The 18,290-nt window shown below is 40.8% G+C and overlaps 1 protein-coding gene across 1 annotated transcript in view; it reads right to left on the bottom strand.

Annotated features, from left to right (window-relative positions):
- Window positions 1-3,853: 3,853 nt before the first annotated feature.
- LKAAEAR1 (LKAAEAR motif containing 1) overlaps window positions 3,854-18,290 on the bottom strand; it is a 40,440-nt gene continuing 26,003 nt past the window's right edge. The window contains exons 3-4 of the mRNA XM_073682901.1: window positions 9,799-9,921; window positions 3,854-7,245 (exon numbers count right to left, since the gene is read on the bottom strand). Of these exons, the coding sequence (XP_073539002.1) occupies window positions 7,183-7,245; window positions 9,799-9,921 (186 nt within the window). The 3' untranslated portion in view covers window positions 3,854-7,182. The remainder of the gene's footprint in view (window positions 7,246-9,798; window positions 9,922-18,290) is intronic.

Raw genomic sequence — 18,290 nt, forward strand, 5'->3', positions numbered from 1 at the left:
CTAAAGCATATTCCTTGCCCGTAGTAAAATACTTACCAGCTGCCATCTTCTTCTGTTCTCGGTGCCGCTAACGGTCGTCTTCTGCTGTTTGCAACCTGCCGGATCGCTCTAGTAGTTCCTGGCCAAACCGGAGATCACTTCTCAATGGAAGTCTATGAGGACAGAATGAAGCTCTCATAGACTTAAAGTGGTGACCAAAAGTTTTGCATTTTTTTTTAAAAGTGTGATTACTTCTGTCTGGTTGTTGTGATGACATTTCCCTGGTGATGAATTGAAAGTGCATGAAGTTGTTTTAACCAAAATGCTTTTGAATTTCATTTCAAAATGCTTTTGTATGGTCATTTAATTAAAGAAAACTGACTGGCAAAAGTTTTGCATATACTATTTATTGATCGCAACATGGAGAGTAATTCCTAGTTTACAATGTCATAAATTTGTATTTTATAGCATAAGCTCATGCTTTAATTATCGCACCACACCGCCGGGGCATTGAAGCCACTAGGGTATTCAAGACATCTTGAGGGATCTTGCTCCATTCCATTTGCAAATCTACAAGCAATTCATCTTTATTGCTATGGGTACAGGCCCCAACTCATCGCCGTAACTCATGGACATCAGATACTGACTTTTTTCTTAATAATGTGATCACCCCTGGAGGAAGTTTTCCGTGGTCGTCCACTTCTAGGTTTGTCAGCTGTTACATAACCTTCTCTTTCTTTCTTTAATACACGTGACACTTGACTCTGAGACGAGTTGAATTCCATAGCTACCTCTTTTTGGCTTTTGCCTGACTTCACTCTCAGAATAATAAGCTTCCTGACACCTGGTGATAAATTTGTCTTTGCCATGTTTTAACCTAAACACACACACACACACACAAAAAAAAAAAAAATTAGGTAAAATTCGACTACCCATGACAAAATATTCAAAACATTTGGCCCAGCAAATGTTGAAAACTAACACATAAAAGGATAAAACAATGTCAAACACAATTTTTGTCCTTATAGCTGACAACCATTTGCTTCTGGTTTTCTAAAATCACCGGGAAAATGTCATCACAACAACCAGACAGAAGTAATCAAACTTTTTAAAAAAATGCAAAACTTTTGGTCGCCACTGTATATTGAGAGCTTGGGACCGTTACTTGTGAAGACTGGTCACTCAGGAGCTGAAGTCATAGGATGGCGGAGTGGGATTGGAGCGGCACTGGGAAGAGAAAACGGCGGCTAGTAAGTATATTACTAGGGGCAGGGAACATGCATTAATAATACCACTCTGGGGGTGAAATAAGAAAATGCTGGAGTGGTGCTTTAATATGAACTCTTTGCGCCTCATTCAGACATTCGTGACTCACATACGTGTTTTATATGTGGTTTTTACAGCTAGAACACATAGCCATTATAGTCTGTGAGGTTGTTCACATGTCTGTGTTTTTTGTCCACAAAAGAAACAAAGACACGTCTGATTCTGCTCTGTTTCCAGAATCATAATTGCATATTGGAGTCGATGGTTCTACAAAAAACTCGGACAGCACACGGATACCATCTATGTTGCATCCCAGTGCTGTCCTTTTTTTCTGTTGCAGACGAGAAAAATGAATTGCACACTAATAGTGAAAATGGAAATATGGAGCAACACAAATAAAAATCAGATAAAAACAATGATTAAAATTGGTCCGGTTTTCTCATCAGAAACCTACTACAGAAACCTAGCAAAATAAAACCTGCTGATATCTACAACCCCTGGCAAAAATTATGGAATCACCGATCTCAGAGGATGTTCATTCAGTTGTTTAATGTTGTTGAAAAAAAGCAGATCACAGACATGGCACAAAACTAAAGTCATTTCAAATGGCAACTTTAAGAAACACTAAAAGAAATCAAGATAAAAAATGTGGTACTCACTAAGGGTAATTTTTTTCAGACCAAGCAGAGGGAAAAAAAATATGGAATCACTCAATTCTGAGGAAAAAATTATGGAATCATGAAAAACAAACACACAAAAGAACACTCCAATACATCACTAGTATTTTGTTGCACCACCTCTGGCTTTAATAACAGCTTGCAGTCTCTGAGGCATGGACTTAATGAGTGAAAAACAGTACGCTTCATCAATCTGGCTACAACTTTTTCTGATTGCTGTTGCCAGATCAGCTTTGCAGGTTGGAGCCTTGTCATGGACCATTTTCTTCAACTTCCACCAATGATTTCCAATTAGATTGAGATCCGGACTATATGCAGGCCATGACATTGACCTTATGTGTCTTCTTTCAAGGAATGCTTTCTCAGTTTTTGCTCTATGGCAGGATGCATTATCATCTTGAAAAATGATGTCATCATCCCCAAATATCCTTTCAATTGATGGGATATGAAAACTGTCCAAAATATCAATGTAAACTTGGGCATTTATTGAAGATGTAATGACAGCCATCTCTCCAGTGCCTTTACCTGACATGCAACCCCATATCATCAATGACTGTGGAAATTTGCATGTTCTCTTCATGCAGTCATCTTTATAAATCTCATTGGAACGGCACCAAACAAAAGTTCCAGCATCATCACCTTGCCCAATGCAAATTTGCGATTCATCACTGAATATGACTTTCATCCAGTCATCCACAGTCCACGATTGCTTTTCCTTAGCCCACTGTAACCTTGTTTTTTTTCTGTTTAGGTGTTAATGATGGCTTATGTTTAGCTTTTCTGTATGTAAATCCCATTTCCTTTAAGCGGTTTCTTACAGTTCGGTCACAGACATTGACTCCAGTTTCCTCCCATTCGTTCCTCATTTGTTTGTTGTGCATTTCCTGTTTTGGAGACATATTTCTTTAAGTTTCCGGTCTTGACGATTTGATGTCTTCCTTGGCCTACCAGTATGTTTGCCTTTAACTACCTTCCCATGTTGTTCGTATTTGGTCCAGCTGTGACAAACCAACATCTTTTGCAACATTGCATGATGATGTACCTTCTCTTAAGAGTCTGATAATCCTCTCCTTTGTTTCAATTGACATCTCTCTTGTTGGAGCCATGATTCATGTCAGTCCAATTGGTGCAACAGCTCTCCAAGGTGCAATGACTCCTTTTTAGATGCAGACTAACGAGCAGATCTAATTTCATGCAGGTGTTAGTTTTGGAAATGAAAATTTACAGGGTGATTCCATAATTTTTTCCTCAGAATTGAGTGATTCCATAATTTTTCCCTCTGCTTGGTCTGAAAAAAATTACCCTTACTGAGTACCACATTTTTAATCTTGATTTCTTTTAGTGTTTCTTAAAGCCCTAAAGTTGCCATTTGAAATGACTTTAGTTTTGTGCCATGTCTGTGATCTGCTTTTTTTCAACAACATTAAACAACGGAATGAACATCCTCCGAGCCCGGTGATTCCATAATTTTTGCCAGGGGTTGTATATGTGGCCTTAAAAACAAGGCTCGTTAGACAGAATCACAAAAGTTACGGGTAGATACACGCTTGTGGATAAACTAGTTTAACAGACAGCATCAAAGAAAATACGCTCAGATACACCAGCTAACATGCACCATACCACACACTCGCTCAATTGTTAGATGTTCCTGCTGTCTACATCGTAAACATACCGTTGTGACGAGCCACAATTCTGGGTGCAGCTTTGAATGTGATTGGAGCATATTATAAGGAAAATTACATAATCATTCAGTACTTGAGGAAGTGTATAAGCACATAACATTCTCCAGGCGGACGAACCCGAGTTCTTCAAACAGAACAAGCTTCATAAAACGTGGTCATTTTTTTCCTGAAACATCTTTTTTTAGTGTTTAATTTTTTCTTAAGTACTTTTCCAATGGTTTTTGTTGCTTTTTTTAAGTGATGTTTGTACTGGCATTTTCAAGATGTTTTTTTTTTAACTCCATTTAACAATGAAGAAACCGATAGTGGTGTTTCAAGCAAAAACGCTAGTAAAACGCTCAAAAAGGCGCTCATGCATTTATTGGGCATCTTCTCAGCCTTTCCATTGACTTCTATTATAAGGTATGGAGCGTCTTCAGAGTTGAAAACATGAATTGGTTAAAAGACGCTCAAAAGGCTGAACATAGGAACTGTGAGTAGTTTTCATTTAGACCTGAATATGTTCATTCTTTTGAACGCTTTCTGGGATCTTTTTCAGACTCGCCTGAAAAAGACATTGGGGCCGATACATCAAAGCTTAAACACCACAAAAGTGTTGTAAAACCCTTAAAAAGTATAACAATATTTGTGCAACGTGGAGTTGCGCAAGAATTTTGCGACTTCTGGCGGTTTTATGCCAGTTTGCATAGTAAGGGATGTGGCCACGCGCGCCCGTTAAATTAATAAAATGTGCTGATGTTTTGTATGCCAAAAATGTTACTTCAGTGCCTGACTGGAGTAGCATTTCTGCCATGGCGTACGTCACTAACAAGAGATGCCAATTTCCGTAAGTGACATGCGCCTCTTAATGAATTTGGCATTTTCTACTTCAGTAACACTGGCGGAACGCTACGCCACTCTTGATGGATCGGTCCCATCATGTGCAAATACCCTATGGAAGTATTTGTGAAGTTTTACCTTTTCCAAACTGCGCATAAATAGATCTATAGAAAGCACTCTCTAATTTTGCAAGCTGGTCACTATTGGCATGGGCCTTGCATTGCTTTCTGATTGGCCTCAATATAAATCCCTACATTGCCTGATCCCATTTACCTTGGTGAAATAATCCTGGCCTGTCATTGTAAAGTCCTTATCTCATTATTAGCTGAAGACAACAGCAGCAGATCATTATCAGGCTGATTATAAAGGGTCAGATGAAAGACGTTGAGACGTTACATGACTGAATGTTTCCTCTTGATGACAGAGCTGGGGAGGGGAGGTAGCATTATCTTTAGTTATGAGGACAGGGTGATAATTGGATAACAGAGAAGCTGACGTACATATAGTTATGGGGCTAATTTTGCATCCTCTCTTCTCCAAGTTCCACTACAGTTCTGGTAAAAATAATATCATGTCCTGGCAAAAAATAAACAGTTTTGTCAAATGGCCAGAAATGTTCCACAACAAGCTGAATTTTAATGAAGTCGATTGTTTAGAAGATGAACTTTAGAAGGAAACATAGCTGCTTTCCCCCAGACATGGCACCTTGTATACAGGTTTTATGTGGTATTGCAGCACAACACTATTTCGGGCTCAGGTGTAAACCACAAACTGTGGACAAGTGTGGCTGTACCTGGAGGACAGTTACCATGTTTTTATAATCTTGTACAAACCTTAAGGGGCTCTTCTACTTTGGTTAATCCCCTTGTAATAAAATGTACCTCTGCTTTACTGTAGGAAATCCTATCACTGAATAGCATTGTAAAGACAGCAAAACAATATCATTGTCAGAATAGACATCTATGTTTGCTGGTATGAAGCGATCTCTTCTTGTCATATAGCTTAGTAAGGTCCTCACCCGCCTCGCCGAGTCATGCTGATTTAGGCACTACTCTAATGAACACCGTATACAATCTCCAACTTTCTGGTGCACACTAGTAGAATCCAACTGAAACAATAGATAAGCGAAAGGCGCCACTGGATCAAAGAATCATATCATCGGATCTGGCTATTTACGATTTTTTGATCTGGCTGCGCCTTTTGCTCATTTGTTTTTTTAGTCTATTTTCAGTAAATGGATTGAATCTACAAATCTGGTGAAGAGTCACACCACCAATTTTTACTACTACAGATAGAAGGTGGGGTGAACTAATAATTTTCCTAATATATGAATGTGTAGGAGCAGCACAAAAAAAATTGCAGCATATCAAAGAACTCCTGATCATCTGAAATAATCCATATCTCCCTTACATGACTTAATTCTTACTCTCTGATCAGAAATGGCTGAAACATCAGGGAAAGAACGGATTCATTATGTTTATAATGTGACAAGCTGGACTTACCATTCATTCCAGAGCCCCTCCATTTAGGCAAATATCCAGATGATTAATAATCTGGACAAGAGCCTGAGTTCTTTATTTACATCCAGAGATATTTTGCTAGGATTGGCAAAGGAAAAAAAATCCATCCAGGCAAAAGAATTCTCTGCTTTTTTTTTTCCTCGATGCAGATATTATTTCAATAGAGAGGGGAAGATAAGTGTTAACAAGACAAAGGCGCCACTTATCTCTAGGATTAAGATATATGATCAGCCAGGTTAAACTCCACCCACCCACACCCTTGTTTTACAGCAATGGAGGTTAGTCAGGCTGAACTCATCTATATCACATGGGTGATGGATTGCGCTAAAATATTTGGTGCAGGGCACACATGGCAATAGATGGCAGAGGCAGCTGAAATGTAAGATTTCCACTAATTTTCTCAATTGTTGGTCATCTACAGTCAAATGTCAGATAACGGATCTGTCCTCCATCTAAGGGCTGGTTCACATTTTATGTCTATGTCCATCTATTCTATACTTATATGAATGATAAGAGAGGATTTCCACCTTTTTGCCCTCTCTGATTATGTGGCTTCACTGATGTATCACAGACCAATTTGCGGAGAATATAACCGTCTGGAATAAACGAAGTCCAGGCAGTTAAAGGGGGAGCTTACAATGGGCTGTCATTAGAAAGTGAAGCAGTAGGTGGCGCTCAAGCCCAGAGTTACAAGATGCATATAGGTAACAGTTTAACTATGTAGAAATACTTTGTTCCTATAAATGGGGATCCTTAGGCTGCGCACTATGCATCTGAGAATATTTCATCCATACGCCAGTAAAAGCTTCCAGCTTATATCCGACAGAGACCAGAAGAGAGTCCATGTGACCTACATCAGACCTTTTTCTTCAACTGTGTAACAAACTCTGCTTTTATACACAAAGGGTCACCGTAAAAAAAAAAGTATACCACACTATATACAATGGATCATAAATGCCGCTGTGTGTCGGCCAATGGCATATGTCAGGCCTTTAGTCAGAGGTATGAGTCTGGAAATCTTTTTAACATACTCGTCCATTGGGAAGACAGAATGCAATGTGTACACCGCCTTATCTGCCATGGTAAGAACAACTCACAAAATGATCACAGAGATGGGCAGTACATGCAGGCTTTTATATGGAGCAGCTCCAGTCAGCACCTACAGGATGTACATGTAGGGTTACACACTATAGTGTGACATGTATGGATAAGCTTGCACGCCGGCTCCAGCTGGGTCACTCAGGGAATGCGGCTCGTCATCAGTCCTTCATCATCTTCCAGGAGACTTTCTACTCGCTCTCTCTGGGAAAAAAAGCACAGGACAATACTCACTTGTGTGTGATCCTCTCTTCTCATCTTACATTAACCTACTATGATCGAAAACTCTGGGGGCAACAAACTTGGGTATTGTGCTGGAAGGATGTAATGGCTTCTTTGGGATGCTGGGATATTGCAGCCAAAAAATCCCAACACGCAGTAAAAAAATATATAGTATTTAATAAAAACTAGGTATAACCCCTCCTCCCCCCAAAGAAAACCAAAAAAAACACTAAGTCATTTTTGCACTCTCATTGTTTCCTCCCCTTTTGCAAGAGCTGTTGATATAGCCATAAGAAGGCTTGTTTTTTTGCGGGACGAATTGTAAAAGTTACACCATTTAGTTTACCATATATTGTACTGAAAAACAGGGAAAAAATGAGAAAAGAACTGGAGTGAAATGGTGGAAGAACATGATGCTTTTAAGACGTTCATTTTATTTATTTTACTTACTTATATAGCGCTATCTTATTCCGCAGCGCTTTACAGACATCATCATTGTCTCTATTGGGGCTCACAAGCTAACTTCCCTATCAGAATTGTCTTTGGAGTGTGGAAGGAAACCCATGCAAATTTATTCCAGATGCCTTTGGTAGGATTTGAACCCAAGGCTCCAGCAGTGAAAAGCAACAGTGCAAACCATTGAGCCACCGTGTGGTAAAAATGACCTGACAACATGATAGTCCAGGCCAGTACGAATACTGCAATTCCAAACTTATATAGTCTTTTTTATAAAATAATTTTAGTAGTTACAATTTTTTTTGCTAATGGAGCTGTGTGAGTGATTGTTTTCTGCGTGAGGAGCTGTAATTTTTATTGGTAACAGTGAGGTTGAGTGGTTAAACACCAGCGAATGCTGCTGTCAGCAATTGCTGTATAATACAGTGTCCAGTGCGGGCTCAGCTCATGAGCCCGCTCCATACACATGCACAGAACACATGTAAGGGTTAATACTATCTAAGCCAAGATCTAGGTTTTATAATATTTTCTAACATTGCTTGGAAACTTTCCTCCACAAATTTCAGATTATTCCCTCATGTTCCTGTGTTTAGTTTCTTCTAAAAAAAGAAAAAAAAGTTACTTGCCTCATCCAAAAATAAAACGCTAATCCCCTCCTAATACGCAGAGGTCTTTCAGTCTGCTGATTTGCAGAGCTCCTACCGATAGCAGCTGCAGTAAGCAGACCTCACAAAGCGAATTTTATGTGAAGCTCTGAAGTTGCAGCATAATTACATCATTTCCCGATGTTATCAGCCGCACAAGCGAGAGAATGTCACTGATAGCATCAGCTTACAGAGGATAACGCAGATCATGTGGCATATTTACAGTGGCGGATAAGAACAGAAGTGAGTAGGGCAGAAGCCCAGGGGCCCAAACCTGCACCTATCGCCCCTGATTCCCACAGATGTCTATCCAATTAGTTTTCAAAAGGTGGAGGGTTGGTGAATAGCAACTGCTGATTATCTAATGGAGCAGAGTCCCCACACGTGTCAGACTGCTTCGTAAAATAGTCATGATCCACTGAAAATATATAACGTGTGTGCCAGCATTAGATCTCCAGCTGTCCCTACTGGTCAATAGCTCCGTGTACATCTAGCATATCTCAACGGGTGATATAGATTACTTTAGGCATTGTATGACTCTTTGCACACTCTCCGTATTAAACATGAAGCATAAGGTTATGGGCACATGTTCAGCATTTGCTGCAGACATTTCTGCATCAAAAAATTTCTCTAGGCAGAAAAATTTCATCAAAACACGCTGTTTTGAGGTTTTTCTTTTAAGTGTCTTTTTTCCATTTATCAGAATGTGCATGAGATTTCAGAAATCTCATTCCCTTTGCTGGGACATAATAATAATTTTTATTTTTAAAGCGCCAACATATTCTGCAGCACTTTACAGTTTTAGGGACAGTAAAATGCTGCATTTTTCTTGGCAAAAACACTTTAAAAATGCAAAGTGCAAACACAGCCTAAGGCTACGTTCCCACGATGAGCTTTAGGTGAGTTTTTGATGTTGTAGATTTTCGGCATCTATTAAGTAAATTAGGCTACTTGCGTTTTTTCATTACTTTTTTTACATGCGTTTTTATAGTTTTTGACGCTACATTTGTTTGTCTCTGACATGTTTTAAATAAAGGTGCTTTGTTTTTGATACTTTCTGGTATTTAGCTTTTACAAAACTTTATTGATATAGTTATCTGCGGATTACATGCGTTTTTGATGCGCTTCCGCCTTGGAAGCGCACTAAAAACGCATGTGCGTTCTTTACCTGCGAATTTTCCGCATCTAATGCGAGTCTATGGGAAAAATCTGCATATAATACACAGCGTACCCGCTGAGGACCTGTAATGCGAAGAACATGGCAGCCTATCACTCTGATCAATCTACAAATCGCTCAGTGTGCAACATTTACCACTGTTGGCCTGTGTAAACAGGCTACCTTATCAACAGCCGATTGATAAATAATTTACCATTCAGTGGTCGTTTAGTGCTGCTGGTCGGTCTATGTAAATGGACCCTATATGAACAGGCTCACCTCAAGTCGGCGTAAGGGATCACAGGACTTGTCTGCATGTGGCCGGGGTGGCAGGAACACTTCCAGTCTGATGGCGTCACGAGCAGTCGGCTGACAGGAGATCAGATTATTTAACTCCTGAGCCTATAAAACATGTGTTACATTGTTACAAGGGTAACATACATATTGTAAAATTGGGCCCACATATAGAGATTTGCTTCATATTTAACATTTTGAGGCATCCTTTGGTTGGGATTGTCTATAGTCGACTCAATCTGGTAACAAGAAAAATTGAACATTCATATAGCGTGGGGGCTTCTGTAGATTTATACAAGTCCCCGTCCCCTTTATTGATCCACTTTGGTGAGTTAACGGCAAATCATACTTCTATAATTGAGAATCCCCCCTCCTCCACACCTCTGGCCCTGTAGGCTTTGTTCCAGATCTAGGACTGGGCTACACACGGCCCCTGACACATTCCTGACCCTATCTCAGTGAGAGGTATTTCTGGCTCTTGAGACATGAGATGGATGAGGATAAAAGCAGGGAGGCAGGCCTTCTTATTTTGGAACTCTAAAAATAGCTGCAGTGGGGATCTTGGGAGGAAATGTAGAAGACATTCCAGATGTTTTAGGAGATACGGCTCAAACAATGTCACCCTGTGCTAAACCATGCCATGGGTGTTAACCGTTAGCTGGAAGCAAACTTATGGAAGAAAGTTTTTTAATGAGGAAAATTAGTTTGTGACATGCCTTTTCCTATTTCTTCAAATAAACTACTGTTATAAGGACACAAAGGGAAGATCATAATCGATTGCTGCAGAACCTCTTTATATGAAAACATGTACACACATGGTCAAAATTGTTGGCAACCCTCGTTTAATGAAAGAAAAACTCACGATGGTCACAGAAATAACTTGAATCGGACAAAAGTAATAATAAATTAAAAATCTATGAAAATGAACAAATGAAAGTCAGACATTGCTTTTCAACCCTGCTTCCACAGAATTAAAAAAAAATTAAACTCATGAAATAGGCCTGGACAGAAATGATGGTACCCCTGAAAATAATGTGACAACAGGGACATGTTAAATCAAGTTGTGTCCACTAATTAGCATCACAAGTGTCTACAATCTTGTAATCAGTCAGTGGGCCTTTATATAGGGCTACAGATACTCACTGTGCTGTTTGGTGACATAGCTGTTAAAGGTAAAGGTTATAAGACGATCTCCAAGCAGCTTGATGTTCCTGTGACTACAGTTGCACATATTATTCAGAAATTTAAGATCCATGGGACTGTAGCCATCCTCCCTGGTCGTGGCCGCAGGAGGAAAATTGATGACAAATCAAATAGACGGATAATACAAATGGTAACAAAAGAGCCCAGGAAAACTTCTAAAGAGATTAAAGGTGAACTTCAATCTCAAGGAACATCAATGTCAGATCGCACCATCCGTCGTTGTTTGATCCAAAGTGGACTTCATGGGAGACGACCAAGGAGAACACTATTGTTGAAAAAAAATCATAAAAAAGCCAGACTGGAATTTGCCAAACTACATGTTGACAAGCCACAAAGCTTCTGGGAGAATGTCCTATGGACAGATGAGACAAAAATGGAAGTTTTTGGCAAGGCACATCAGCTCTATGTTCACAGATGGAAAAATGAAGAATATCAAGAAAAGAACACTGCCCCTACTGTGAAACATGGAGGAGGCTGTATTATGCTCTGGGGCTGCTTTGCTGCATCTGGCACAGGGTGTCTTGAATCTGTGCAGGGTACAATGAAATCTCAAGACTATCAAGGGATTCTAGAGAGAAATGTGCTGCCCAGTGTCAGAAAGCTTGATCTCAGTCGCGGGTCATGGGTCTTGCAACAGGATAATGACCCAAAACACACAGCTAAAAACACCCAAGAATGGCTAAGAGGAAAACATTGGACTATTATGAAGTGGCCTTCTATGAGCCCTGACCTAAATCCTATTGAGCATCTTTGGAGAGAGCTGAAACATGCCGTCTGGAAAAGGCAACCTTCAAACACAAGACAACTGGAGCAGTTTGCACATGAGGAGTGGGCCAAAATACCTGTCGAGAGGTGCAGAAGTCTCATTGGCAGTTACAGGAATTGTTTGATTGCAGTGATTGCCTCAAAAGGTTGTTCAACAAAATATTAAGTTAAGAGTACCATCATTTCTGTTCAGGCCTATTTCATGAGTTTAATTTTTTTTAAAAATTCTGTGGAAGCAGGGTTGAAAAGCAATGTCTGACTTTCATTCGTTCATTTTCATAGATTTTTAATTTATTATTACTTTTGTCAGATTCAAGTTATTTCTCTGACCATTGTGGGTTTTTCTTTCATTAAACGAGGGGTACCAACAATTTTGACCATGTGTGTATCTATCACTAATTAAAAAAAAATAAATCTACAAATTACTGATGACTCTCAAATACCATCTGTTATAAAATCTCACCAGATTATCAGGTCAGTAACTAGTCCTATTCTGCTCGACAAACTCGTAAAAGTTCTCTATCGTCTTGTAAAAAACGGATCTGTTATAATGAGCTCAAGTCCCTGAAAAAAAAATTTTCAACCCTTAATTTGTTTGGACAAGAAGTAATTAAAAACATAAATAATGTGAGTATGGCGTTCATGTGGGAAGGGCACTGAAAACACAGCTATGGCCCATTCCAACTGCATTATACGAGCTCCAAGCATGAAGCTGAGGGATAACGGAAAACCTGAATCAACTCTGTAATGATCAGTAACACAAAAAACTTCTAATAGAAATTTTGTATATGGGGGGTAGTAACCTACTTTTGCTAATTCATGGTACTTTTCTGCAACTCTGAAAAAATAGCAGCAGAAAAAAAAAATATACATTGGGAAAGTAACCTTTCCTTGGACCCCATATTCAACTGTGGGGTACACTAATAAGTCTTGGAGGAAGTTTCAATTGGAAGTGTGGCTCATTGGTGTCTGATTTGGACAAAGCACTTAAGTTTCCTAGATTCACAGGAGCGTACAGACTAAGTCTGCTGTGCAGAGAAATAATTGCCCTACATAGGATTGTATAGACTGCATAGATGATAAAACATAATTCAGGACTTTAGCTTAGGGATGAGAAAGTCACTTCCACTAACTACTCTTGAAAACTACATTTATAGATCTGCCCAGTTGAAATATAATTGCTGTGCATTTAACTAAAAGCAGTGAGACCTCTCGGGAAAGCACAAGAGCTGTATTCAATATAGGCTGCGGGGGAAAAAAAGATTAAAAGCTCCTACATTCTCTGCAGCCGGCTTGTTGCTCTGTGTTGTGTAAATGGAGGAGGAACAGCCCTTACATGACCTGTCCTGTCTCCACCGTTGCTGACAATGTCTCTAGGCTATGGACATGTTTTCAAACAGGAGAATTAGATGTCTAAAATAACTAATATGGAGCCCATAAAGATGAGGATCCCAGCCCAGATGCCTCTATCTTCCCTTCCTCATGGTTGGCATGAATCTGAAGGCCTCCCCTTGAATGCAAAATTTGGGAAGCAGATTGGTAGTCACATCACCCACCTTCCCACCAAGTTGAGAAAAGAGTCTTATATGATAATCACATAAGGGGTTGTTGAGCTTAAAAAAAAGTTATAATGTTTGAAAATTACAAAGAGATTAAACAAATTAATATACATTTAGGTCCAGGAATATTTGGACAGTGACCGAATCTTTGTGATTTGAGCTTTGCATGTCACTATTTTTCATTTAAAATGAAACAACTGATGTGCAATTGAAGTGTAGACTTTCAGGTTTAAAGGGGTTGAACAAAAATATCCTGTGAAACGTTTAGGAATTGCAAGCATTTTTCTACAAAGCCTCCTCACTTCAGGGGCTCTAAAGTAATTGGACAAATTAACTTTATTATAAATAAAATGTTAATTTTCAATACTTTGTAGAGAATCCTTTGCTGGCAATGGCTGCTTGGTCTGGAAGCCATGGACGTCACCAAATGCTGGGTTTCCTCCTTTATGATGCTTTGCCAGGCCTTTTCTGCAGCTGACTTCAGTTGTTGCTTGTTTGTGGGTCTTTCTGTCTTAAGTTTTGTCTTAAGTATATGAAATGCATGCTCGATGGGGTTGAGATCTGGTGATTGACTAGGAAATTGCAGAATATTGCACTTATTTGCCTTAAAAAAACTACTGGATTGCTTTCGCAGTATGTTTCGGGTCATTGTCCATCTGTACTGTGAAGCATAGGCCAATCAACCTTGCTACATTTGACAGTGACATCAATAAACTAGTGAACCAGTGCCATTGGAAGCCATGCATGCCAGTGTCATCACACTGCCTCCACCAAGTTTTACAGGGGATGTGGTGTGCTTTAGATCATGAGCTGTTAGAAGCCTTCTCCATACTTTCTTCTTCCAATCATTCAGGTACAGGTTGATCTTAGTTTCATCTGTCCAGAGAATGCTTTTCCAGAACTGTGCTGGCTTCTTTAGATGTTTTTTGGCAAAGTCTAATCTGGCCTTTCTATTTTTAAGGCTGAATAATGGTTTGTCCCTTGTGGTGAACAGAGAGTGTTCTTCAGTTGGGTGGATGTTGTCAAGGTGGTTTTCTTCACCTTGGAAAGGATTCTGCGATCATCCACCACTGTTGTCTTCCGTGGATGTCCAGGCCTTTTTGAGTTCCTGAGCTCGCCAGTGCACTCTTTTTCTGCAGAATGTACCTATCACGCTAGGTATGGGGAGAACCCAGCGTACAATGACGGGAAAAGGGGAGGGAGCCCTACAACTAGGGAAAGGGAGAGTAGAGACCCCTAAACAGATCTAGCAGCAAACCCTGGCTCCCCTATAGACCCTAAATAGGTTTGGCACCTATCGCCGAGCAGGAAACCTGGCCCTTGCTGACCCTAAGGCTAAGCCCTAGGTAGGGAGCGGGAGAGGTGAGCACTAAGTCAGCCCCACTACAAACTAAAAAAGAAACAGGGGAAACAAACAGAGGAATACACTTAGCTCCAAGATGACACCAGAGAAAGCACGGCAACAATCCACAAAGGCACTCCAAGGTAATGCTAGTCGACTATTAGAATCCCAGGCTTGAATATGTATAACACGCCATCACCAGCAACTCTCCGAGGGCCTGAGTGTATTTAAGGACACAGGAAGGAAGTGCTGATTAACAGCAGAAAGGAGAGGATAACTCAGGGTCCTAAAGGGAAAGGTATAATCCCCAAGCAAGGCCGAGGATCACCGCTGGGTCCTAAAGAGAGAATAATAAGGAGAACTTTGTAAGACCAAACGCAGAGACCTTCTACAGCTGGATACCGTATGACTGTCTGTCAACCCTGACACACCCGTGACAGTACCCCACCTTGTACAAGTGGTCTCTGGACACTCAGGACCAGGTTTATCTGGATGAGAGGAATGGAATGAATGAACCAACCTAGGGGCATTCACCTCCGATGCTGAAACGCACATCCTTTCCTCTGGACTGTAACGCCTCCAGTGCACCAAGTACTGAAGGGAACAACGCTGAAGTCGAGAATCCACAATCTTCGATATTTGGAACTCTAAATTGCCATCAACTATGATTGGGCTCGGCGGCAAGGGGGAGTACTCAAAAGGTAATAATAATAATAACAGGCACCACATACTTCTTAAGCAGAGACCTGTGAAACACATTGTGGATCCTTAGAGCCTAAGGTAATTCCAGATGAAATGCTGCTGGGTTAATGACAGCGGTTATTTTATAGGGACCAATAAACCAATAAACATAGGTCCCAGCTTCCAGGAACGAACCTTCAACTTGATATTCCTGGTAGACAACCACACAAAGTCATTCACACTTAAGTCTGGACCTGGTGCGCGTTTCCTGTCAGCCATACGTTTGTATCTGTCTCCCATGAGTATCAAATTATTCTGGACCCCCTGCCACACAGAAGAGAGCGACGAAGCAAAACGCTCCTCCTCAGGAACTTCCGAAGCCCCTCACTAAAGGTACCAAACTGCGGATGAAAACCGTGTGCACCAAAGAAAAGTGACCTGGCAGTAGACTCTTGGTGACTATTGTTTATAGCGAACTCGGCCAATGGTAAGTAAGATGCCAAATATTCCGGGTTCTCGGAGACAAAACACCTGAGGTAAGTCTCCAAATTTTGATTTATGCGCTCAGTCTGTCCATTCGACTGAGGATGGAAGGCAGAAAAAAAAGACAAGTGCACCCCCAGTCGAGTACAAAAAGCTTTCCAGAATTTAGAAAAGAACTGGGTCCCCTGATCTGACACCACATCGGAAGGAACCCCGTGAAGCTTCACGATCTCATTAATGTATACCTGAGCAAGAGTCTTGGCATTCGGAAGTGCGGGTAATGTGATGAAATGTACCATTTTACTGAACCTATCCACAACCACTAAAACCACAATCTTGCCTGCAGTTACCGGTAGATCAGATATAAAATCCATGGACAAGTGTGTCCATGCTCTACTTGGAATAGGCAGCGGCAGAAGAGAACCAGACGGACAGGTATGCGATACTCTAGACCGCACGCAAATACTGCAAGCAGACACATGGTCAACCACATCCTGAAGCAACCCCGGCCACCAAAAACGACAAGAAAGGAGGTCTACAGTTACCTTACTACCTTGATGACCAGCAAGCACAGAGTTGTGATGTTCCCTAATTACTTTACGACGCAGATTAGATGCCACAAACAGCCTCCTCGAAGGATAGGAGACAGGGGCATCCCCCTGAGCCTCTAACACCTCCCCTTCCAGGGCATGGCACAAGGCCGAAATGACCACCCCCTCCTGCAAAATAGGGACAGGGTTTTCATGGTCACTACAACCAGGGAAGCTCCAGGACAATGCATCAGCCTTGATGTTTTTAACCCCTGGACGAAAAGTAACCAAAAAATTTAACCTAGTAAAAAACAAAGACCACCTAGCCTGCCTAGGGTTGAGACGCTTAGCAGACTGGAGATATAACAGGTTCTTATGGTCTGTGATAACAGTAACAGGATGGAATGCCCCCTCCAATCAATGTCGCCATTCCTTCGAAAGCCAATTTAATCGCCAAAAGCTCCCTATTACCCACGTCATAATTTCTCTTTGCCGAAGACAGCTTCAAGGAAAATAAAGAGCATGGACGCCATTTACCAGGGGACGGACTCTGAGACAACACAGTCCCAACCTCCAACTCTGACGCATCAACTTCCACAATGAAGGGTTGAGAAACACCGGGTTGACTGAGTATAGTTGTCATGGCAAAACATCTCTTTAACCCTTTAAAAACCTTGGGATTTTCCGTTTTTGCGTTTTCGTTTTTTGCCTCCTTGTTCCCAGAGCCATAGTGTTTTTATTTTTCTGTCAATATGGCAGTGTGAGGGCTTATTTTTTGCGGGATAAGTTGTACTTTTGTACGCTATCACTGGATTTACCATATCGTCTACTTGAAAACATGAAAAAAATTCCAAGTGCGGTGAAATTGCAAAAAAACAATGCAATTCCACAGTTGTTTTTTGGCTTTTTTTTTAACCACGTTCACAGAATGCTAAAACTGACCTGCCATTATTATTCTCCAGGTCATTACGAGTACATAGACACCAAACATGTACAGGTTCTTTTTTATTTAAGTGGTGAAAAATAAATCCAAAGTTTGCTAAAAAAAAAAAAAAAAAAAAAAGGCGCCATTTTCCAAGACCCGTAGCGTCTCCATTTCTCGAGATCTGGGGCCGGGTGTGCGCTTATTTTTTGCGTGCCGAGCTGCCGTTTTTATTGATACCATTTTGGGGTAGATACAATTTTTTGATCGCCTGTTATTGCAATGTTGCGGCAACCAAAAAAATGTAATTCTGCCATTTAGAATTTTTTTCTCGTTACGCCGTTTACCGATCGTATTAATTATTTTTTTATTTTGATAGATCGGATGATTCTGAACGCGGTGATACCAAATGTGTATGTGAGTTTTTTTTTTATTATTTTATTTTGAATGGGGCGAAAGGGGGGTGATTTAAACTTTTATATACCGTATTTTTTATTTTTTTAACAATTTTAAAAATATTTTTTTTTACTTTTTGCATGCTTCTATAGTCTCCATGGGAGACTAGAAGCAGCACTTGCCTGATCGGCTCTACTGCATACAGGGGACGAGCAGATCCCCTGTATGCAGCAGAAATGCTCACTTGCTATGAGCGCCGAGCTGGGCGGCGCTCATAGCAATCAGGACATGACAACTACAGGGGTCTGCTGCAGACCCTGGGTTGTCATGCCAACCCATATGTGACCCGCGATCATGTGATGGGGACACCGATGGGCGGGGCTAACGACGCACTTCCCGGAAGCGCGAGTTAAATGCTGCTGTCAGAGATTGACAGCGGCATTTCACTAGTTAACAGCCGCGGCTGGATCGCGATTCCACCCGCAGCTGTTGCGGGCACATGTCAGTTGTATTTATCAGCTGACATGTGCCCGGTTCAGTGTGGGCTCAGCGCCGGAGCCCAAGCTGAATCAGGGGTGCTAGCCTGTGCCATACTA

The sequence above is a fragment of the Phyllobates terribilis genome, unplaced genomic scaffold, assembly GCF_046119375.1.
Source record: "Phyllobates terribilis strain yellow unplaced genomic scaffold, ASM4611937v1 Scaffold_5__5_contigs__length_657084704, whole genome shotgun sequence".
Taxonomy (NCBI): Eukaryota; Metazoa; Chordata; class Amphibia; order Anura; family Dendrobatidae; genus Phyllobates; species Phyllobates terribilis.